The sequence below is a fragment of the Ictalurus furcatus genome, chromosome 8 (assembly GCF_023375685.1).
Source record: "Ictalurus furcatus strain D&B chromosome 8, Billie_1.0, whole genome shotgun sequence".
NCBI classification, from domain to species: Eukaryota; Metazoa; Chordata; class Actinopteri; order Siluriformes; family Ictaluridae; genus Ictalurus; species Ictalurus furcatus.
The window spans coordinates 17,960,676-17,984,301 of NC_071262.1; the positions used below are offsets into that span (position 1 = coordinate 17,960,676).

Sequence of the window (23,626 nt, forward strand, 5' to 3'; positions counted from 1 at the left end):
TAATGTCATTTGCTACAAACACAATCACTCAGACTCGCACTGAGTTTGTACTGAGACAGCTGACACAGCTGCAGACCAGACACCTTATTCATTCAGTGTCATATCTATTTTCATATTTTACAAATGAATCCACTATTACAGTTTCAATCGGTTAATCAGAAATCAGAACAGTATTCATTTTCTGAGAAATCTTTCCATCACTACCTGAGTGTGTAGGTGATGTAGCTGCTCCCGTGACTTTTGCCTGATCTCGCTGAGTTCTCAAGGGACACTGTGGACTCTCCAATCGATGTCCGGTACAGACAGCCATCCTCTGTGTATGTATTCCCGTTGAAAGAGCGCTGGACAGAAATCAAATGATCAGAGTGCTATCAGGTGTAGGGTGATAGATGTCGTTTAGACCTACATTTGTATATTAACACCATGTACAAGGGATAATAAGTGGAGCTGTATATACTGCAGGTGATGACTCTTAACTCCACTTACAGTGAGCAGAGTGGCATGGGTGGTAGTGGACTCCTCCACTGGTACCTTCTTCCCACCAAAGACACTCTTCAGGCTCGTCCTCACATCTTTGTTGAGGATACAGTGAAAGAAAAATATACAAATTCCCTGCAAGGAAAAGCAAGAGTAAGCAAGTAATGGTTACCTCAGACATCCTGAAATCACTTAGACAATTTATGCATGCAGGATAGAAAAAAAACCAATAACAACTTAAACATACAACAAGAAAAATCTAAAAGCTTTTTTTCAGTATGGCTGCTAACAAATCCACATATGACTACGTACTACAGGCAAGGCCGAGTTTAACCTCTCCTAGTCAGGATAAGTTATCTGCAGTTCATCTTTCTATATACAATGAAAAAAAAATCCACATTTTTTTTTAAACCTGAGGCACATAATTGGGTTAACCCGCCAATCCTGTTTACTGGAACAGTCCTCAGGAGTTGTGTTATACTGTAGACTACCTGTAGGCAGCTGAGGATGGCGAACAGGTAGTGGAAGGTGAGAACATCACTGTTAACAGCCATCAGGCTGAGCAGCCAGGTGGCACTGATGAGCAGTAGCAGCAGGACGGCCATACGCAGAGCAGAGCTACAAAAAACAGAGGAGAAAAAGAACCTATATGTCCAGCCACTGAGGCAAGGGAAAAAGGATAAGCTCTTTAAACATTTGATTTAACCCAGGTGAGATATAGAAAGAGCAGTGCAGCAGGAACACCACTGCACAGATGAAAATTCAGCTCTTACATGGCTCCTGATGTCTCACTCTGACTTCTCTGTCTACATGAAGCCTTCGCTGCCAGCACAAATATCACAATGTTTATCTGAAAAGTAAACAAAATAATTAGTTGTGAACATAAAAAGTCTGCAAAGTTAAAAAAATCAAAGCGCACGACAAACGGCGTTATTGACTCCCAAAAGAAGGAACCAATTCTGAACAGCTGAAACGAGTCATTAGTAATTCCAGACTTACTTCCTGTACTAATCTACGTAGGTTTGTAACAAAAAGCCCCGCCTCTGGTCTTCATCGGCTGCTCGCTAACAGACTGAGCTGAAACTCGTTATGGTAGTGGGCGCTTCCTTTTTGAAACACGCTGACAGTGATAGACCAATCACAGCAGACTGGGAACTCTGACCAATCAGGGCAGATTGTGCTCTCTGAAAGGAGGAGTTTAGAATGAATCCTTTAGAACGAATCATTGAATGAGTCATTTGTGACACTGGGGGGGGGGGGGGGGGGCAATGCTGCAGTTTAAATTATGAGCACATTAAAGTGTTTTTTGACCTTGGATGCACATGAATCTATTGTATGAGATCTTTAAAACAAAATTAGGCACGTAAGCAAAACCATACTAGGTGCACTTTAATCTTTCAGTAAAGATGTGTGAATGTTTTCATAAACCAGTATCTTACAGTGATGCAGCTCAGGCACTGAAGCATGTCAGCTACCACAGACTCACATTAACTCTTCCTCCTCTAATAGGGCAGCATGTCTTTTGTCCAAATTCATAAGTTAGACTTATTTGTCTTAATTTATGGATTTCTTTTGGATTGCTTTCATTCAAGTCATTAATATGAAATAACAGTGATTCACTAAATTATTGTGTCTAATTGAAATATATAAGCTATTTAATATTGTCACTTATCATAATCTGTATATAAATTTGCAGCGACTCATGCCAATTATAAGAATTGAAGCCAAACAATTGAATTTTACTTTATACTAAAAATTTTCAGGAGCTAAGGCCTGGATTTTCATGGATTTCCAATTTTCTTGTGTAAATGAAAGACACAGAAAGAAAAAAACATGCAAACTTACTGAAACACACAGTCACAAACAGACACACACACACACAGACACACACACACACACACTAACCAGCACTACAAAGGAGATGGGTCCTGTTATGCTCCAGATCAGAGTGTCATGAACGGAAAGCCAGCAGAAGTCTGGATTCCCGTAACCCTGAGGATCCAATCCTACAGCCAGACCTGAGAAATAAAGAGAGACAGAGAGAGAGAGAGAGGAGAGAGGAGAGAGAAGAGAGAGAGAGATTAACATAAATATATTAATAGTGTATTTTGTTTTTTTTATCTGAGTAGGTCTTGATTATTGTCATGTTTGTTGTATACATACAAGTAGGACTATGAGTACAAGGTTCCATGTCCACAGTGATATCTGCCTCACCTGTGATGATGGCGGGAAAGCCCCAGCCAATGGCGTAGTAGAATCTCATTTGGCCATGGTTGACATTGCGGATCTCTGTCAGCATGCGATAAATATGCAGCCCCTCCACAAACATCCAGGCGAATGTACACATATACGAGTAGTGCAGCAAAATGGCCACCACTGTACACACAAACTACACATACAGACCAAGTGGATCAGCACATCTGACCTTAAAAAAGCTTGCATTCCATTTCTTTGCCACTGAAATGGATTTATATTATATTGCTCTTATGGGGGTCATTTTTAAAATTCACGGCTGTACTTTCATAAACATTCTATTCAGTTTACTGCACGGTGCAAATGCAAATTTGCGTCTCTGAGCGACAGAAGCAAAATCAAAAAGGAGAGCTTTTGAAAGGGCTTGTGCAGGGTCATCTTAAGGTCAAATGTTTTCAGGTTTTATGCAATGCTCTGAAAGCATAATTCAGTGAGAAGAGCAGTAAGCATATGACAGAACTGTCTAAAAAGAACAGAAAATAAAAGCACAGAAGCAAAGGAAACACGTTACCTACTAACAGTTTATTACTTGTAATAAAAGCACTGTTTATTTCTTTTGTTTTGATTTCTTCTAATGTGGCAAAAAAAAAAGGTGGAAAACCTACAGAAACTTACAGGTAAACACTGACTGAAAAAAATTATTTTAATATTATTCAAATGACTTATTTTTTGTAATAAATATTTTATTATGTATTCATTCAATGACCAGAATGAAATCCTTCGTAAATCCTATCCAGCTACAAAGACACACACACACACACATACACACACACACACACACACACATGCACACACACACACACACACACAACCCAGAAAGCTTCAGTCATAAGGAAATATTTTTACTTTAATCCCTGAGAAAGTCCATTTGCAAACATCCAACAACCTTCATCCAACAGCGTAATAAATAATCGGTTATTCCAAGGGCTGTAATTGGTCACTTACCGGACTGTCTGTCTGATTGATGCCTGTGAGGAAGATAAGCTCAGAGAGGAAGATGGCTGCCACCAAGTTTTTGTGGATGCTGTGCAGGTTGGAGCGCAGTTTACGCAGAATAGCCAATAGGAGGAAGGTGATGAGGAGGGCCACCAGAGAGGAGGAGACAGTAGTGTAGGTCACCACCTTCAGGGGCAGGACATCTCCATGCTAAAAAACACAAGGGTTCTGTTAAGAATATACAGCATAGCGAATCGTATACTTTAAATTGTTGTATACATTTGGCTCCATGCAGATGCTGTCCACCCTGCCAGATAATTATGGAAGTTCATTGTAAACTCTTGTTTACCTCTCTTTTGGAGATATCCATGAGGACAGCAAAGCTGGTCATGTGATTACACTGGCAGCTGATGTGTGTGGTGTTCCTGAAGACAAGTTCACAGCCTTTAGAGGACCAGGAGCCAGAGCGGCCCACCCTGCAAGGGACACAAGCATCAATACAGGAAGGCTCAAATGTTCTTATTCTTATTCTTATGCTGTGTTGTATTAGTGGGTGCTGCCGAGATTGCGACAATAACTAATCACGTTATTCGAAACTCAACTACTGGAGCAGAAAGCTTTTACATAGTAAGTGGTTGCATCCAGGTTTACCTGAAGCAAAGAAAGCAGACCACTGCGGATTGTTAGTCTAAACCAGAAAACAGCTTTCACACAAGACCAAACAGCTTTGATTACTCAACCATAATGATTAATTTGATATTTTCTGCATTTGTTTAATTTTAATATACTTTGGTAAAGCAGTCTGTAACCTTAGAGTAAAAATGTCCTATAAATAAAGAATATCAATAAACATTTCTTACAAGCAAAATAAGAGAGATCAGAGGCATAGGGTGAGACACATCGAGAACGTCAGACTGAATCGCATGCACTCACGGAACAGAGTGGTTCCAGAAGACACACACGGGTTTAGTCCTCTCCTGTGTCTCCAGCAGTCTGAACATCAGTGTGATGGGTGTGTGTGGTACAGGAGAGGTGCTCTCTCCCTCCTGGTGTGCTATCACACTCACTACAGGGCTGTTAATAACTGGACGAGTGGGCAGTCTGGAGATATCAGAGGCATAAGCAAAGTACAATCAAATAAGGGCTTTTTTAACGGACAACATACAGATAGACAACAAATTAAAGCAGGAAAAAATGCTGTTGTGGACGGACTGTTGCTGAAAGTCTGATCACATCCGACACTGACACTGTCAGTCACCTGAACAACAGCTGCTCTTCTGTTTTTCCTTTATGGTTATGGAATGTGTGCATTTAGCAACAATTTCCACTCCTGTTTCCTGATGTCTTTCCCATAGATGCAAATGTCACTTTTTCTCTTGCCATCTTAAAATTGAGGTCCACTAGGCCCTCTCAGAATTTTTATACATGGCACAAAGCAGAGCAGGATGTTACACTTTGAATCCTTCACTCATTTATTCAGGGGTTTTCCTTTAATTTGTCACCCATCTATATTTTGTTATTCTAAACCCAAAAAAAACAGATTTCACATCTGACCAAACCTGACCAAAAGGCCATAGTTAGCATGATTAGTCTGTTCTGGTATGCTTCACTTGTGTCACATTTTCTGTGTTTGTTTCATTTTAATATTGTATGGTAAATCACTCTATAACCTTAGTGTAAAATGTGCTATAACGATTATGAATAAAGATTTCTTACAATCAAAATAAAAGAGATCAGAGAGGTCGGGACAGACACATCGAGAATAAACACCTACATTACATTACAGCATGACGCCCTTATCCAGAGCGACTTTTATCGACAATTATCTCATTTATACAACTGAGCAGTTGAGGGTTAAGGGCCTTGCTCAAGGGCCCAACAGTGGCAGCCTGGCAGTGCTGGGATTTGAACTCACAACATTCTGATAAGAAGTCCAACATCTTAACCGCTGAAATACCACTTCCCCTACCTAAGCAAAATGCGAGTAATGTTGATGCAAAGTTCAAACAATATAACAAATGTCAGTCATTCATTTCATACCAAAGTGCTGTTGAATTCTCCACTCTGATTGGTCAGAAGGTGTTAATGATTTTTCTATAACCACACAGCTCAGACTGTAATGCAGACTGCAAGATTTACAGATTTATATCAAGAGTCACAGATTTATATTAATCCACTTGTTGTAATTCATTATTATTCACATCATTTAAACCTAACAATAAGTGAAAAAAATATATTTTTAACAATGAAAAATGTATAAACATTGCTCTGGTGAGATGTTTAACATTTATTAAGGACGACTTCAGTGCCTTAAGGAGAACTGTTCCTTTACGTTTTTTGCCACAGCGAAAGTCTTCAAGACAGAGGACTTTGTGGTTTCTCCATACCTGACAAGCCCATGGGTTAAAAAAAAAAACAAGGAAAAGGAAAAGTGTGTAGAGCCTTTTCTTGGCAGTTCGATGGGATCACCCATCTCCATATTTCTAGTTAGGTAGACAGGAATGTTTCTCAGTTACGTGACAAGCTGCCTTTTTCTTATTATTAGCATCACAAGCGAGAGAAAAAGGACATGCTGGTGAGGGAACAACTGTTTATAGCTATTATAACAAAAGTGATAACAGGAACTAACTTGTGGATGCTCCACAACATTAAATGTAACTGTAAAATTATTGTGTTTAAAAAAACAAGGCAGTTTGTGGTATAAGAGGATTAAAACACAGTGCCGTGCTGTAATAATAAAATAATGAATGTCAGGATGCTTATGCATCACACCACCCCATTGTTGATTATGTTCATTGCATGACAGTTTTAATTTCACCTGAGTGTGCGCCGGTCCGAGTCGTAGTTCTCAGGTAGAAGCTGGCCTAAAGATCTGTAGATGATGACCAATGCAACACTTGAGACTTGAGACTCAGCAATCTCATTATGTCGCCGTTTCTTAGCTGATGGCCCAGGAGTAATGAGAGAGGGAGATTCTGTTCCTTCTGGACCAATGTGTGGAATGGAAGAATTACTTTGTACAGGAGGTTCTGTGGTAGCAATGTCTGTGTAATATAAATACTCTGGTGAGTATGAAACACTGTTAATTTAAATGTTGCTCAGGCGATTAAAGTACCTTTAAAGCTCATCGCATTTTCAACCTCATTGCAGTCAAAACTTACTTATGATGAAAGGTGATTTAAACTCTTCATCTATAAGAGTTTAAATGATTGTTCATAACAGTAACACTCAAACAGTAAAGGTCTTACAATGGGACACGTGAGAGTTAATATAACCAAAGTTATATTAACCTAGTTAACCAAACTTTCCAACACTGGAGCACTATAATGTAACTCTGGTTACTTTGCTGAAGGTTTTGTTGTGTCCATCACTACACTGATGGCACAAACTATTTTTTTCCCCCTCTGAAAGTCATATCTCTGAAAAGATTAATACAGATTTGGAGCTTAATTTACCCTTAGTTTTTTTTTAATTTGTAAATAAAACGCATTATACAAAAACACTTACATTTTACAAAAACATTTTTCATTGATTTATGTCCCAACAACTGCCTTAATACTTTCGTTATAAGTGAGTTTTGTGTATGATCCATGGAAATTTATACACTACAGATGTGGTAGATATAAATCAGGTTTAAAAAAAACACTGGAGTGTTCCTTTAATAGAATGAGATTCTTTTCCAGTAGTGAATGGGTGTAACATGTACCTCGGCTTCCTGCTGGCCTCATAAACAAGTCTGGGAAAATCACAGAGGACTCCAGCTCTTTGGAATAGACCTCTTTTATCTCCTGAAAGTGAGGGAGCTCGGCCTGGCTCACGGAGGAGGAATCCAGAAGGTCCATTGCAAAAACTGTCCAGAAGAAGAAGAACTGTATGAGTATTTTGCAAATACAACACTGTCTTTTCATTGCTATCCCTTTTTAGACCAATCAATAGGCTATATAATAATAAATAATTGAGCACATTTAACTGTCAAAAGCAGTGTGGGAAACTCTAAAATGCCTAAGGGTGGGATTTGTTGCAGCACTTACTCATGTTGTCTGTGACGATGGTGAAGGGTTTCAGGTAGGTCTTCCTCATGTTCTGGACTAAGGTGTTGGCGTACTCCTCAAAATGATGCAGCAGGTCAGCACAGCCTCCGTCCGAGCGCTGGATCTGCTCCCAGTGACCTTTATTGACCGGGTCCAGGATAGCACTACCTGCTCTTACCATGTCCTAGAATTATCACACAATATAGTAACACAGATAATAATCTCATTACTGACATCAAAAATGCGATATGGAGGATCATGTTTTGTATTTGTTAAACTTTTAATCAGGCGTGTAATTGTTTCCGTAGAACTGAAGCGTACCCACAGTGGGTGTCTCCTCTATGCACTACTTATTTTCTGCTAATTTACTCTGGCCTTACACATATTACACAGTTTTTATTTTAATCAATTGTAGCTGATTTTTTATGCTGTACCTCATTAAAGGTGGAATGATGTGTGGCAGACAGGTTGAATCCCTGCTGTAGACTTTCATGCTGCAGGATGCTGTTCATCAGCTGGTATGCAGTCTTTACGTCACTCCCATACAGTCGCTCTGTGCTCTCTGTGGCACTGCGCAACATGGTCGCCAGGCTTTTAGACCTCTCCACATCCAGTCTGGAGGAGTTGGCATGAAGCTCCTCACTCTGAAGCAGCATCCATATTTACAACAGAACACACTTAATGAGCTACATTTCATTTATATTGAATAAGCGTTATTTAAATATCAGAAAACACAGTGAAGAGAAGCAGTCATTTACTCTGGTGCTCAGTAAAGGTCGACCGACTGATCGGTTTTGCCGATAACAGTTATATGCAAAAAATCTCCCGCTTGCGTCCATTGCATTACACATTATAAAGTGTTATACATTGTAAAACACTTAAGTGTTTTTTGATTCGTTTTGGATGTCTGCTAATATTGGCACCCATGGTAAATATAAGCAAAGAAGGCTGTGAAAAATTGTCTTTATTGTTTAACATTTTGATCTTTTGTTAAAAAAAATTCACAAAAATACTCTGCTCTTGTGGATATCAAACAAGTGAAAACAAAACACAGGTTTATCCCCAAAAAAACTTTGTTAAATATAGGTGTGCAATAACTATTGGCACCTTTTAGTCAATACTTTGTCCTACTTCCCTTTGCCAAGATAACAGCTCTGAGTCTTCTTCTATAATGCCTGATGAGGTTGGAGAATACATGGCAAGGGATCTGAGATCATTCCTCCATACAGAATCTCTCCAGATCCTTCTAATTTTGAGGTCCACGCTGGTGGACTCTCCTCTTCAGTTCACCTCACAGGTTTTCTATGGGGTTCAAGTCAGGGGACTGGCATGGCCATGGCAGGAGCTTCATTTTGTGGTCAGTAAACCATTTTTGTGTTGATTTTGATGTATGTTTTGAATCCTTGTCCTGCTGGAAGATCCAACCATGGCCCATTCTGGTAGAGACAGTCAGGTTTTCATTTAATATCTGTTGATATTTATTATTACCTTGTAATATACTGTTGGGCCCTTGAGCAAGGCCCTTAACCCTCTCTGCTCCAGGGGCGCTGTATCATGGCTGACCCTGCGCTCTGACCCCAACCTCCTAACATGCTGGGGTATGCGAAGAAAAGTGTGCATATGTATATGTGATAAACAAAGACTCATTATCATTATCATTATTTGATAGAGTCAATGATGACATGTATCCTAACAAAATGTCCAGGTCCTCTGGCAGAAAAACAGTCCCAAAACATTAAAGAGCCACCACCATATTTAACCGTGGGCATGAGGTACTTTTCTATATGGCTACCTCTCTGTGTGCGCCAAAACCACCTATGGCGTTTATTGCCAAAAAGCTCTATTTTGGTTTCATCTGATCATAGAACTCGATCCCATTTGAAGTTCCAGCAGTGTCTGGCAAACTGAAGACGCTTGAGTTTGTTTTTGGATGAGAGTAGAGGCTTTTTTCTTGAAACCCTTCCAAACAACTTGTGGTGATGTAGGTGACTTCAAAGTGTAGTTCTGGAGACTTTCTGATCCCAGGACGCAACTAACTTCTGCAATTCTTCAGGTGCGATCCTTGGAGATTTTTTCTCAGTGTGTTGAGACAATATAGATACATGTCCAATTCCAGGTTGATTCATAACATTTCCAGTTGACTGGAATGTCTTCATTATTGCCCTGATGGTGGAAATGGGCATTTTCAATGCTTGTGCTATTTTCTTATAGCCATTTCCCATTTTGAGAAGCTTAACAACCTTTTGCACATCACAGCTCTATTCCTTGGTCTTACCCGTTGTTATGAATGACTAAGGGAAGTTGGCCTATGTGTTACCTCATATTTATACCCCTGTGAAACAGGAAGTCATGGTTGAACAATTTCCATTTCCTAGTCACCCAGATGTACTAAAAAAAGAGTAAAATATCAATGGGAATATACTTTTAGATATTTTTTGGATAAACATGTGTTGTGTTTGCAATTGTTTGATATCCATGAGAGCAGAGTATTTTTGTGATTTTTTTAAACAAAATATATAAAATATAAAAACAATTTTTCACAGCCTTCTTTGCTCATATTACCAAGGGTGCCAATATTAGTTTAGGGCACTGTATATATACAGGTGCATCTCAAAAGATTTTAATATCATGGGAAAGTGTTTTTTGTAATTTAATTCAAAAAGTGGAACTTTCATATACTCTAGATTCATTACAAATAAAATGAAAAATTTCAAGCCTTTTTTTATTTTAATTGTGATGATTACAGCTCACAGCTCATGGAAAAAAAATCCAGTATCTCAAAATATTAGAATAAAGAATCTATAATACAGAAATGTCAACTTTCTGAAAAGTATGTTAATTTATGCACTCAATACTTGGTCTGGGCTCCTTTTGCACGAATCACTGCATTACTGCATTACATTTTTGCATTACTGAACAAAAAAGAACTTTTCCACGATATCAAAATTTTTTGAGATGCACCTATATATATATATATGGAGTGTCATTTTTGGCTCAGTTTGGATGTATATCTTTTATTTACTTTATTATTTATTAATAGCTAATATATATTAATATTTATATTTAATTGTAAAAAGTACAGTACATTTTTATGGTACAGGTAGTACTGTTTATTTTTACAGCAATATTTTCATTTGAGCGTGATGTTTTCATTCAGTATCAATCGGTTGATTAATCTGTTATTGGCAAGTACTGCCCAACTTAGTTACCGGTAAAATCCACTATTGGTTGACCTCTAGTGCTCAGGCACCACATACAAATCAGAACATAGTCCATTATATAGAAGAACATGAAAATTTGAGGCTACAATCAGAAAAAAGAATGTTCCTTGACTGTGGATAGTAAAAAATCACAAGGACAAACATTGTGTGAATCATAAGAAACACTCACCTCTTTCCTGAGCTTGGTGAAGGCAAGAGAGGTACAGTTGAAGAGCTCTGGGGGAAGCCAGCCCTCTTTATCATTGCAGTGGCGAACAGCTGTGCCTACAGAAAACATATGTAGGAACAGAAGCACATGGCGTGGACATGTGAAAGAATAAACAAATGAATGTTTATTCATAGTACTTCATAGTAACGATGGCTTAGTATGTGTTAAATCATAAGTATTACCATGACCTATTTACTTGGGGCATTTTGTATAACTATGTATATAACATTGGACTTCTTACACTAATTTACATTTCCAAACTCTAACGCTTATTATACAGTAATTAGATGACAAGGTGTAACACAATAACACACTTTACTCATTTTATACCACAGCAATTTGCCAATTCTAACTATTTTTTATTTACTAATGAATGACAACTTACATATCACGTACCTTTATCCATTCATAGTTACATTTAATGTTGTGCAATGTCCAAAAAACAAATGAGAAAGAACAGCTTTATATCTTACTGATTGAAAGCACAGACACCAGAGACTCCTTCCAAAAATGTCTTCTCACAGAAAACATCACCATATCAACAATTACATGCAATTAGATTAGAGTGATGTGGTAAAACAATGCAAAAAGCCTAAATTAATATTACACTGTAAATGACAGTTCTTTTGGAGGTTAAACATTACACTACCCTGGTTTTATTATGGTATTTTATGGTAATTAAGTATATAACATTTATAACTACGATACTATGGTGTCTCATGGTAACTATGGTTGTTATACGCTTAACCATGACATATAATGTGTTTAAAAAAATAACGTAAGGTATCATTACTTTTTGATTAACTTACCGCTAGACCCTTTGGGACAGTTTGTTGCTGCAGGTCCACCAAACATTGTCCTGGGCCACCAGATGCCTGCATCAAAGGCTTTAGGGCAACTGTCGTAAACCACTGAGAGAGTATGTTACGTAAGAGCCAGTGTTAAAGTAAGAGAGAGAGAGAAAGAGAGAGAGAGAGAGAGAGAGAGAGAGAGAGAGAGAGAGAGAGAGAGAGATTTGTTCTTCAGTTTCAGTATTGAGACTTGGAGCTCTTATCATGCCATGGAGCTTTTAGTATCCTTATTGAAAAGCAACAAATATAACAAATACACAGCATTCAGTATATTTAGTAAATATAACTGGTGTAAAGGAAACCCTGTCCAATTTGCTTCAGGAGTTTAGTGATTTACAGGTTACATACCCACACAGCCGCTGGAGGTCACCTCAGCAAAGGGGTTGTCACAGCGGTTACACTGACGTCCCACCACCCCAATTTTACATGGACACTGCCCAGTCATGGGGTCACAGGTACGAGAGTTAGATCCCAGGTGGAAACACTCACACGGGGAACAGGTGTCACTTCCATCTAGCCTGTAGTAATTATCCTGACACACACACACAAAAAGAATAACTTGATACCTTTTTATGAAAAATTCCCTGTAGCTACAAAACAATTCATAGTTAGTACTGAGTAATATATGCCTCAAAATAATTTAATCTAAATAATAATAATAATATACCAAATAATAAGCCTTTTGTTTAAGAGGTTAAATCAAACATGTGTATAACAATGACTAATCCTGAACATTGATGAATAAATAAATGTAAGCCAGGGCAAATAAATTTGTTCTAGAACTATATGAACTAGAAACACTGTACGTGGGCAGAGAAATCTTTATGTGTGTTGATAGGGCTTATTATACTATTAGGTGATTAGAGCTTTAATACTAATATGCTTGTCCATGAGCAGAATATAGACTACTCAAAACAACCCACCAAAACTAGACCAATTCTCAAAGCAGTGCCTGAAGTCACTATCTGTGATGACATTTCAGGAAAACAACACAAGCACTGATACAGAGCTTCAACTGAAAGTGCCTGACTTTCTCAATCCAAACTTCGACGCTCATAGCAACAGCAGAACGTCACTACCTTTCGCTTTTCCAGTTTTGCTCTGTCATCTACTTAGTGTTTGATTTTGACCCTTTGCTCTGGACTACTCGTTTGCATATCGTATTGGACTGTTTTAATAAAACTGTTATTTTTGTTGTTAACCTGCACACATCTCCACTAATTCTGTCTCAGTCTTAAAATTCCAAGGTCTCTACTCCGATCACTTCTTATGGGCAAATGTGTCCAATTCATAACAAGACTATAGTGCTATATTCATGGCAAGACCTTATTTCTCATTATACACAAGTTTAAATGATTGATTTATATACTGGAGCTTGTATATATATATATATATATATATATATATATATATATATATATATATACGGGAGCTTGTTGTTTGTACCTTGCAGACGCACACACCCGTAGTCTTGTTGCAGTCTCTTTTGAAGCCTTTGTTAACTGCACAGTTGCATGGGCCACAGCTTGGGTAACCCCACCATCCACGAGTACACGGCTGGTTTCCTCTGTGTGCATGTGTATGTGACAGAGACCAGTAGAGACACAGGAAACATTAACTGCAGAAATCCGTCAAACAAATAACAAATGGCTGAAGAGGCAACATTTCCAGCAGAGACCAAAGATGCTTAAAGGATATTCTTTCACATGCCAGTGGGAGAGGCAGAAGTGGGCTTAGTGCTAGCTTTTCATGTTTGAGCCCCAGAGGCACAACACCAAACAACATGTGTGTTTGCTTTTGAAAGAGACATTACTCAACAATCCAGGTAATGAGGAAATTCTTAAGTTGTGTCAATAAAACATGACGCAATGGTTTAACCGGGCTTTATAACAGGGTATTAAAAATTACATTCATCACTTAAAACTGAAGACGATGCACGAGTGTAACGCAGCTATGCAGCTTTCTTATTTAAGTCAAATCTAGATTTAAAGCAGAGTATCCAAATTTAAGCAAGAAACTAAGCATGATGGCATTTGCAGTTATAGGAAAAAAATCATCCCACCACCTCACTGTTGATTATTTACCTATAACTGCAAGTCCCAATATGTTTTCTCTTATACCACAGCAATCTGCCAACAATTTCACTAACCCTAACCCTATTTATTAATGAATGACATGTCATTCTCTTTAACCATTTATAGTTGCATTTTATGGTGTGGAAGCTAATAGGGCTTCCAGGCAGACTCAGATATCAGCGCTGTTCGCTGCTGACTGACTGCTGCTTAGAGGTTAGCATGTTCGCCTTGCACCTCCAGAGTTGGGGGTTTGAATTCTGCCTCCACCCTGTATGCACGGAGCTTGCATGTTCTCCCCATGCTTTGGGAGTTTCCTCCACTCTGGTTTCCTCCCTTAGTCCAAAGACAGGCTGATCCAAATAGTCCGTAGTGTGTGAATGTGTGTGCAATTGTGCCCTACGATGGGTTGGTACCCCGTCCAGGGTGACCCCTGCCTTGTGCCCTGAGTTCTCTGGGACAGGCTCCCCTGTGACCTTGTGTAGAATAGCGGTATGGAACATGGATGGCTGGTTAAAATTAAATAACGTGGTTTGTTACTGTTATGTTTGTGCTGTCAAAAGCACAATTGTAACAGATTTTTACAAAATAATATGCATTTCATTCTGTCAGATTTTTGGATGAGGTTAAAATAATTTCACCATGATGGGGATTTTTCCATCTTGCTGTTTTCTATGAAAGCCTTTGTCACTGAGGCTTTTTGTCAGTAATTTTATTGCAGCTGATTAACCAAATGACCAATCAGACAAAGGAAAAAATGTTAATCGGAGCATGCCTTTCATTTTGGACTTCACTGTGGTGTTGCTAGATGGTAAAAAACTGATACACTGGTTTTTACTCTCATCACCCTGTTGTCGCTCAAGTTCGTGAAAAATGAACTAGAACAAGAACCACAAGTTCTACTAGCTTCAGTTTGAACCTGTTCCTTAATGTATACAGGGAAATCACCATATGTGACTGAGAAAATTCAGGTTTCTGGTCAAGCCATGCATAAGGCATGTAATTATACTGAGGAGGTCAGATGTGTGGAGAATGTGTGGAGAAGGTCAGGGGAAATGAATGCTACCTGTGCTGGCAGTACTGCCCGTAGTAGTTGTGTCCACACTCACAGGTGTAACCATGTTTGCTGAGAGGCTTGCGCACGCAGCTGGATGTGTGTTCACACGGGTTCAGCAAGCACGCATCCACGCAGTCACTCCCAAAGTAACCTGGCACACAGCCCCAATGCAGACATTTAACACATTTCAGACATGAGTGCACACACACACACACACACACACACACACGTGCGAGCGCGCGCGCACACATACAATCAAACACCTGTGTGGTGCTCATGCACCCATACACACAGATACACATATACTCCTTTTGTTACGTAATATGATACCTTAACAGGATTCTGTGAGTAGCGTTAATCTGTTTTTTATTTAGCCAAATGAACCCCAGTTTTAGTAGTAGCTAATTATGTGCTGATCTACACATGAATAGCACACAAGCCAGAGAATCATGCTAAGCGTTCTCCAAGTCTTGCACTGAAACTTAATGTGCAGTAATGAGATCAAGACCCGACGTGAATCTTACCTGGTTCACACACACAGGAATGTGAGGCCCAGTTGTCGCTGCAGCGGCTGTGTGTGGGACACACGCTGGACACACACGCGTCAGGTACGTCACATCCATCCTTCACCTGCACCCTCAGAGCCTGATGCATGTTAATGTTCCCTGTGTTGGTGGAGGTCTCTCCCATCCGTACGCCCTACATACATAATAACAGAGCTACGAGTGTGTGTATATGTGATTATATGTGCATGTCGTTGAATATCTCCAGACATCATCCAAAATAATTTAAATCTTTTAAGTATAAGAGTGCTTCCATTTTCATTCATTAGAATAGTATATACTTTATGGACCCTCATACAAGCATGCTTTTGAGTGTGTGTTCGTGATGGGACTCACCTGCATGCAGCCATGAAAGCCATTTAGCACAGAGCCGTCATTTTTCATCAATCCTCCAACATAAAGGCTCTTCAGCTTCAGTCCCGGCAACTCGTTTCCAATTTCCACTGTCCTCTACACGTCAAGTTAGAACACCCAGAAATACCAGGAAAACCCAAATAAATATCACACATACTCCCAGATCTAAGAAATAATGATAAATGATATACTCTAGTGGTATACATGAGTGAGCAATGTAAATGAACCTTCTCCAGAAATTTTTTTATTTTATTTTGTTTGAAAGTTTTCATCATTGTGTTACCCATGAGACCACGTTTACTGAGTAATGGGCACTGTAGTCAGGTGGAGACAAATTAAACACTCCTCCATGCCCCATTGATTTGGTCAGTACACACCTGGAACATTCCGTAGTCCAGAGAGACCAGGGCCATGTACTTAATGTCCTTCCCATCTTTTCCACTCTTCAGCTCCACCAGGATGTGATGCCACTCACCATCACTGACCCGGACCTGTGGAAAATCCAGCAGAGCCACACGCCGTGCACCCACGAACACTTGGAAATGCACGTGCTTGTTACTGACCTGCAAGACCGAAACACAGAGAGAACACAGTTTTTATATGCCTTCTTTTCCAATCATCCTTACGCTTTTGTCCTAATTCAGCTTGCTAATTAGATAAATAGACCAAATAAGCTCAGAAGTAAGAACCTCCTAAAGTTGAGCTTTTCACACATAAGTAGACTCGGCTGGTTTTACACTGCAAGGATTTACACACGCATCGACTTGCTAATACATATAGATGTTTTTTTTTTTGATTGACCATGAATTTGGTAAAGATATAAGCCCTTAGTCTCTTTTACATTTGCCTTGTTTTGCTATTTTTGCTGCTTGTCTGGCATTACTACCAGCAACTTATAGTGCATGAACAGAATGAGCACTGGTAATAAATATTCTATCACAATGCATTTAAATGATCAAATCAGAACATGTGGATTAATTTTCTATATCAGCTCTGATAGTAGTTCCAGATGTGACATATACGACAGGGTTGTATTAATACACTAACTCTAATATGTTATTGTTCGTATAGTAACAGCACATACACAGGAGCTTTTATGATGCGCTACATAATCCAAGGCTGATAATAAACTGATTAATAAAACATGTTGTTTAACAAAAATTGTATAATGGACTATATGGTGAAGTTTTCTGTTAGGAGATGTTTATGTAACATTAATGGAAGGATGTCAGGATTGTCTGGGCTTTGAAAAAGTTTCCTTGACAGAGAGGTTTCTCTGCAACATGACATCTCTGTCAGGAAACGTTTTCAACATGACAAGTTGTGTGGTTTTGTGTCTTTAAAAGAGGGAATACACTAAACAATTTATAGCTGATATAGCGTAAGCGATAATAGGAACATAAACAGTTCACACTTCAGACCAAGCTGTTATATGAAAATAATCCGCATATCACACCACACCTATATGGATTATTTTTGTATAACAGCAAAGTCCTTTCTGGGTTATTCCTTGCATATCATTTCTTGATTGTCATTAAAAGTCCTGAGAGGATGCATCCTCTGAAAAATAAAACCATACTACTAGAAATAAATCACATAACTCAGATGGCATACAATTCACAGACAATGTGATGCATTACAATATAATTTACCCATAATTCATAGTTTTCATGTTTAACAATTGGTCGAGACATCATAAAACTAAACCACAAGACCAAGACTGTGATGCAGTTGTTGTGACCGTGACGATGGGTGGAGCGTTCACACCTGTCAAAATGAACCGCACTAAAGAAAAAATTTATTGATCTGCATCAATCAAGTGTGAAATGCTTCGTTTCAGTTGTCTACGACTGTGTCCTGGCGACCAGTGGTGTCGTGAGTGAAGAAAACCCGCATGTACTCACCAGTAAGCTGAATTTAGACAGCTCCCCAGCACTGGCCTGGAGCAGAGTGCCAGCATTTTTACGGGTACGAAACATCAGGCCGATGTACCACGGGATGCTTATAGTGATGTCAGGATCACTCCATGAAGCCAAGGCATGACCATCAAAACGCATCGGCGAGAGCATCACTGAAGAGAGAAAGCATATTCAGCATTACTGCACACACACACACACACACAAAGTTTTCTAGCTCTAAACTTAGAACAATTATCCTAGTTAATTATCTTTGAGGAGTCACGCTTCCTTTGATCGCTTCTCTGTCGGAAAGTAAACATACCTGCAGCAGAAAGGAGGTTTTTGATGTTGCGATCAGGCTTTTTTGGGCTGAGGGAAAACAGTCCCAAATGTTTGTGTGTGGTCAAATATTTTCCAGGCAACCAGGAGGGAGCCTCTTAATGAGGACCATGCAGAATTCTTACATGCTGACTGCTTGAGGCAAAACATTTTACTTCAGCATGTCAGGGCCAGATGAGCTGGACTAACAGCAGTGAGGCTCAGTGCTGACACACTTTCTTTCAGAAAGGTCTGGCACTCAGAGAGGCTACATATTGGCTACATGTGTGCCACTGGGGATTGTGGAGTTTTTCTCTCTGCTGACATGCGGTGAGTTTTTGAGCACAACTACTAAAATGCATCTGTCTCTCATCAAACATACAAGCATCTTCGTGCCCAAGCATTCATACTGAAAAAAGTTAAAAGGGCTTTTACGTATGTCATGGCAGTCATTAGGTATGAAACCTGTCTTTTTACATTAAGTTACTGATTGTAAGAAAATAGCTAAAAAAAAATCTAAAAAAACCCATTTACTCTAAATGTAATTTATCAGCCAAAACATGGTTGTTCTTTAGTTGTACGCTTTAGCTGTGAGGCTCAAGTAGCTAACAGCACTCAATGTACCATCAAGCATACTCAACACTTCTGGGGGAACCATTAAAGGTTCTAGGTGGAACCCTACAACAGATGTTTTTTCTTTCAGAAAAGGTTCCACATTAACCCTTAAACTAGAAGATTTAACAATCAAAAAAAGGAGGGGTTGTCCTTGTGGGATAATTTCTGGGCTCACATTAAAATGAAAGCTTTGTCTGAATAAATACAGCAATATTGTTGACTAGGTCACTCCTTTGCTCGAATGTACTTGTTTTTATTTTCTGGACAGGGTTTGATAAGTGCATCCTGTTTTTTGGATTTCTATGACTGATTGTGTTGCTATCTATACATGTAACAAATTTTCCAAAAAAATCTCCCAAAAAAAACATGAATAAAAAAAAAACAATAAAAAAAACCATGAGAAACTTTTTTTTTTTTAGAGAGAGAAGTAATAGCAAGTATAGTCCATATTTATACAGTTCCATTTAACGACCATATTATCATCAGCTTTTCGGTAAAATTCTACTTCTGAACTTGGAGTCTGGGAGTCTATTGTATCCTACTATGTATCTGTGTTGAGACTTTAAACAAACTTGGTTTATAATAAGTGGCATAAGAGAGCCAAATCCATCAGTGGGATCTCAAAGAATTATGCCAGACTAAGCTCTCTGAAAATGTTAAGCCACTTATGATCACATTTCCTGCTCTAAGTCTAAGTGCCCAATTCATCACATCCAGCATGTCACACTGCACGTGGCGTGCCTGCATTCATGTTGGTTAAGGTGCTGAGAGATGTCACACAGCCAGCGTCAAATGGATTGACCTAGCACTCAAGAGTTCTCTAAAGCCTGACCTAATTTAAGTTCTAGGCAGTATGTAAGGAATAAAAACACAGGGTGTGCTGATATAGGAATATAATCAACAATGCAGTAGTATGATGCGGCATGACGCAAAGAGTCAAAGTTATTATCCTGTAACAGCAAGCTTAAAATTGTTTTATTGCTCTTATATCACAAAAAATCTTTTTATTTTTTTCAGATTGATCAGAAGATCCCCGATCTTTTCAAACATTTCGTTTTTATAACAAAAAAACACGTAGTGTGTGATTAACAGTAATTTAACTGGATGGCAGATACAGAAAATAGCAGTGACATAATTCAGAGAAAAAAAAACAGTGTATACAGTTGCAGACTCTGGTAATAGTGCATGATTTTTTCCCCCAAACACATCTTCATGCACAGTTTGTGTTTTCGGTTCTTGGTCAGAAAAAAGCAGAAACTAGTTCAGCTAGATTCAGTACTTTTTTTTTTTCACATTACATTGAGTGTCGTGGAATAATGCGATTCCACTGATTCTCTCCACACCTGAGATTTTGGGGATACTTTTATTATAAAACTTTGCTTAATCATCTAGTATGCAACATAAAGCAACAAATTCTGCAAAAAACAAACAACATTAAGCGTTACACGCTTTCTGTTTTCGATAATCTGTATGCCTATTTTAAGTTACAAGTCTGATTAATCGTGTATCCCTGTGTTTCTGTGTGTGGGTTTGATTATGCCTACAGTACATCTGTATGTTTGTCTGCTAAACAGAGGTTCTCCTACCATGTTCGCAGTTCTTTCCTCCATAACCCAGCGGACATTTACAGGAGTATGTATTCCACTTGTTCACGCACAGCCCTCCATTGTGACACACACTGCTGCTGCAGAAATGACTCTTTGCAAGACAACCTGGAAAAGTATGGACCAAGTTCATTAATCCTGAATGAACCAAAGGACCTCCTTACATTTTAGAGAAGATTGTGAGGTGGAATGGGTGTATAATATATCTAACCTGCAGCCGTGCCGTTGTTAGCAATGAAGCTGGCCATGTCAATGGGCTTGTTGTCGATCGCGAGGTTCCTTATGCAGCCCACAAAATCTCGGTTTCTTACTGGGAAATCCTCAGGGAGGTCAGGAACTCCGCCCAGGAGCAAAGGGCCTGTGAGATCCAGAGACCTGCACATACACATGACACATGAGGTCCCAATCTTCCAAATGACCTACAGCTAGAGCTCTTCTAGAAGATGTGCATCTATTGTGTTTACAAATAATATTTGACAAATATATACTTTATATAATTTTACAATTCCCTTGGAATTATAATATTTCACACACTGTTTCTCACAATGACTCTCACAATTCGGTGACTTTTGTCGTTGTTTAAGTTGTTTAAGCAAAACTTTTCATCCTGAACAGGATGAAAAAGTGAAAGCAGATGTAACATTTCAACTTTAGATTTTTGTTTATACTTTTCAGAAATATATATATATATTTTTTTACATTTTTATTTAAAAGTATGGAACTAATGCAAAGTACTTGGGTACTTCATTTTCTACCATTGGTCAGTCAAAAAGAGAGTGCTTCTCAATACTGTTGACTGATGCTCTCTTCACTCCTCAATCTAACAAGCTTCAGCCCATGACCTGGAAATAAAATAAAGCCCACCTTCATTAAGAACGTAATAATTCTGTAAATATGCCGGTACAGAAATTGAAGAGTGAGGATGGCTTCTAGAGCAAGGACACACAGGTGCTTCCTACTCTGAAGTGTTTTTATTGTAGCATGTGTTAACTGAATAGTAATACAATATAATACAATAAAGTTATTATAATAATTAAAAAAAAAATCAAGTGATTAAAATGTGCTTGAATTTCCATAAAGTTGTGTAAAGTACACATGCAATTATTAAATTTGATGCTAATTCAGTGTGTAGTAACAGTGTGTAGTGGTGTATATGCAGATCCATTGCCCAGTGAAAGGTGATTCAGCTAGGAAAAAAAAATCATTAACAGATGTCACTTCTAACAAAAATACTATGAGTGCTTCTCATATTGTATTTAATTAACTTTCCTTTGATTTCTACCACACATCTCAGTTCCTCTGAGGACCAGAGGAAATTATACATGGATGGGACACAAAGACAAAGTATTTGACACCAACTAGGCAAAAATCATTAATAACAGATGTCACTGTAAAGTGACGGCACTTCAGTGAGCGAGGATGTCTGAGTTGGTGGATACATTTGGTGTCAAATCCTGTCATTGCATCGCATCCGTGTATCATTTCCTCTGGTCCTCAGAGGAACTGAGATGTGTGGTAGTAATCAAAGGAAACTTAATTAAATACAATATGAGAATCACTCATAGTATTTTTGTTAGAAGTGTTAGAATCACAAGTCTGGTTACTCCTCTTCATATTCCTCAGCTCTCAGCTCTCATGTGTTTACTGAGTTGCTACTGTATGTTTGTGCGTAAGTCATTTTGAATTTTGTAAATTACTGATTACAGTTCTTCGAACCTCGAACCATATGAACCTCATGACCCAAGGGCTTTTTCAAAAAAGGAAAGTTAAAAGGTCTAAGTGTAAACGGCTTAACATTTCAATGAAACATTCCACAGATTAAAAGACTGCTTTCCGCTGTATTAAGCGATGCAAACATGTACCATATTATTCACATGTCTTACAATGCAGCATGTATTTAGAATACGATACAATTAAGAGATAATTCTGTAATCTCAATTTGGATAGGTATTGCATTTTAAGATGTTATTATAGTACCATAACTGAGCTGGCACATATTTCTGTTCCTACTTTATGGATTAATCCTGATTATCAATTTATTGACTCTAAAGCAGCCTAGGAAGCAATCATTTTTGCATGCACACTAAAGAGGAGCCTTAAAAATTCTGAATATGTCTGAATATATTTTATGAATACAAAATGCAACATGAAATCAAATAGAGTTTGGGCCCAAAATTCCTTGATAGGACCCTGAAAGCAGGTGAAAACTGCTTTGTACCTGCTTTTACATGGTTATTAGTCATAAGAAAAGGTATAAACGAACTCTGAAGTTGAACAGGAAAGTCACTGAACTCTGCAATGAGAGACTTAATGTAAAAAACTTATGCAATAAATATATGTTAATTCATTTTCAGCCAGATACCTGTAAATTAGCACAAGATTAATAGGTCAGAGAATTTTAGCAGTGTCCTACATGCAGCATTACAGCTTTGATTGAGGCGGCTATGGCTAAGGTAGCAGAGCGGGTTGTCCACTAATCATAGAGTTGGTGGTTCGATTCCTGGCCCCCATGACTCCACATGCTGAAATGTCCTTGGGCAAGACACTGAACCCCAAGTTGCTCCCGATGGCAAGCTAGCGCCTTGCATGGCAGCTCTACTACCATTGGTGTGTGTGTGTGTGTGTGAATGGGTGAACGAGACACAGTGTAAAGCGCTTTATAAGTGCAGAACCGCTAAGGTTAAAAAAGAGCTATATAAGTGCAGACCATTTACCTTTTATTAAGCTTAAAATCTATGGGTGGCTCCTCATTAAGAGAACATGACCTTCCACTTATAGCTGCATTTCAAAGCTATTTCCTCACCTGAAATCTTTAAGGGCTATCATCTCTAAGTTAAACAGAGATAAGATTAATAAACAGTGGTAAATACCAGCCAGATGACCTACAAGTGTGTTTGCATTGTAAAGCCTATAAGACAGCTTTGGCATAAGGACAAAACAAGATTTGGAAAGAAGAGAGTGGCGAGAAAGTGAAAGCAAAGTGGGAGAATGTGCTCTAATCTCCTATAATGATGAGCTATTCAACACCTGCATGCGGTTAACATGCCTTACTCAGATCTTATTTCTTTACTGTCCTGTTCAGTGAGTATTTATACCTGCCTGTGAAAGTATAAGGTCAGTATGGGTATTTGCATCTAATATATGCAGTATAAACATATAAGATTCTGG

At 38.6% G+C, this 23,626-nt stretch overlaps 1 protein-coding gene across 2 annotated transcripts in view; it reads right to left on the bottom strand.

Moving 5' to 3' along the window:
- The window catches only part of celsr1b (cadherin EGF LAG seven-pass G-type receptor 1b), a 60,375-nt gene that overhangs the window by 5,424 nt on the left and 31,325 nt on the right, over window positions 1-23,626 (bottom strand). Inside the window, exons 7-30 of one of the 2 annotated variants that reach the window (XM_053631212.1) lie at window positions 20,670-20,833; window positions 20,441-20,566; window positions 17,928-18,094; window positions 16,401-16,586; window positions 16,006-16,119; window positions 15,631-15,805; window positions 15,116-15,257; window positions 13,424-13,544; window positions 12,326-12,509; window positions 11,936-12,037; window positions 11,088-11,182; window positions 8,132-8,341; window positions 7,698-7,881; window positions 7,373-7,516; window positions 6,485-6,710; window positions 4,600-4,767; window positions 4,016-4,142; window positions 3,676-3,876; window positions 2,692-2,866; window positions 2,383-2,495; window positions 1,251-1,327; window positions 969-1,095; window positions 487-612; window positions 205-341 (exon numbers count right to left, since the gene is read on the bottom strand). In XM_053631212.1, coding sequence (XP_053487187.1) covers window positions 205-341; window positions 487-612; window positions 969-1,095; window positions 1,251-1,327; window positions 2,383-2,495; window positions 2,692-2,866; window positions 3,676-3,876; window positions 4,016-4,142; window positions 4,600-4,767; window positions 6,485-6,710; window positions 7,373-7,516; window positions 7,698-7,881; window positions 8,132-8,341; window positions 11,088-11,182; window positions 11,936-12,037; window positions 12,326-12,509; window positions 13,424-13,544; window positions 15,116-15,257; window positions 15,631-15,805; window positions 16,006-16,119; window positions 16,401-16,586; window positions 17,928-18,094; window positions 20,441-20,566; window positions 20,670-20,833 — 3,591 coding nt within the window. Of the gene's footprint in view, window positions 1-204; window positions 342-486; window positions 613-968; window positions 1,096-1,250; window positions 1,328-1,351; window positions 1,662-2,382; window positions 2,496-2,691; window positions 2,867-3,675; window positions 3,877-4,015; window positions 4,143-4,599; window positions 4,768-6,484; window positions 6,711-7,372; window positions 7,517-7,697; window positions 7,882-8,131; window positions 8,342-11,087; window positions 11,183-11,935; window positions 12,038-12,325; window positions 12,510-13,423; window positions 13,545-15,115; window positions 15,258-15,630; window positions 15,806-16,005; window positions 16,120-16,400; window positions 16,587-17,927; window positions 18,095-20,440; window positions 20,567-20,669; window positions 20,834-23,626 lie in introns of those variants that run through there. The other variant, XM_053631213.1, reaches the window with a different exon arrangement.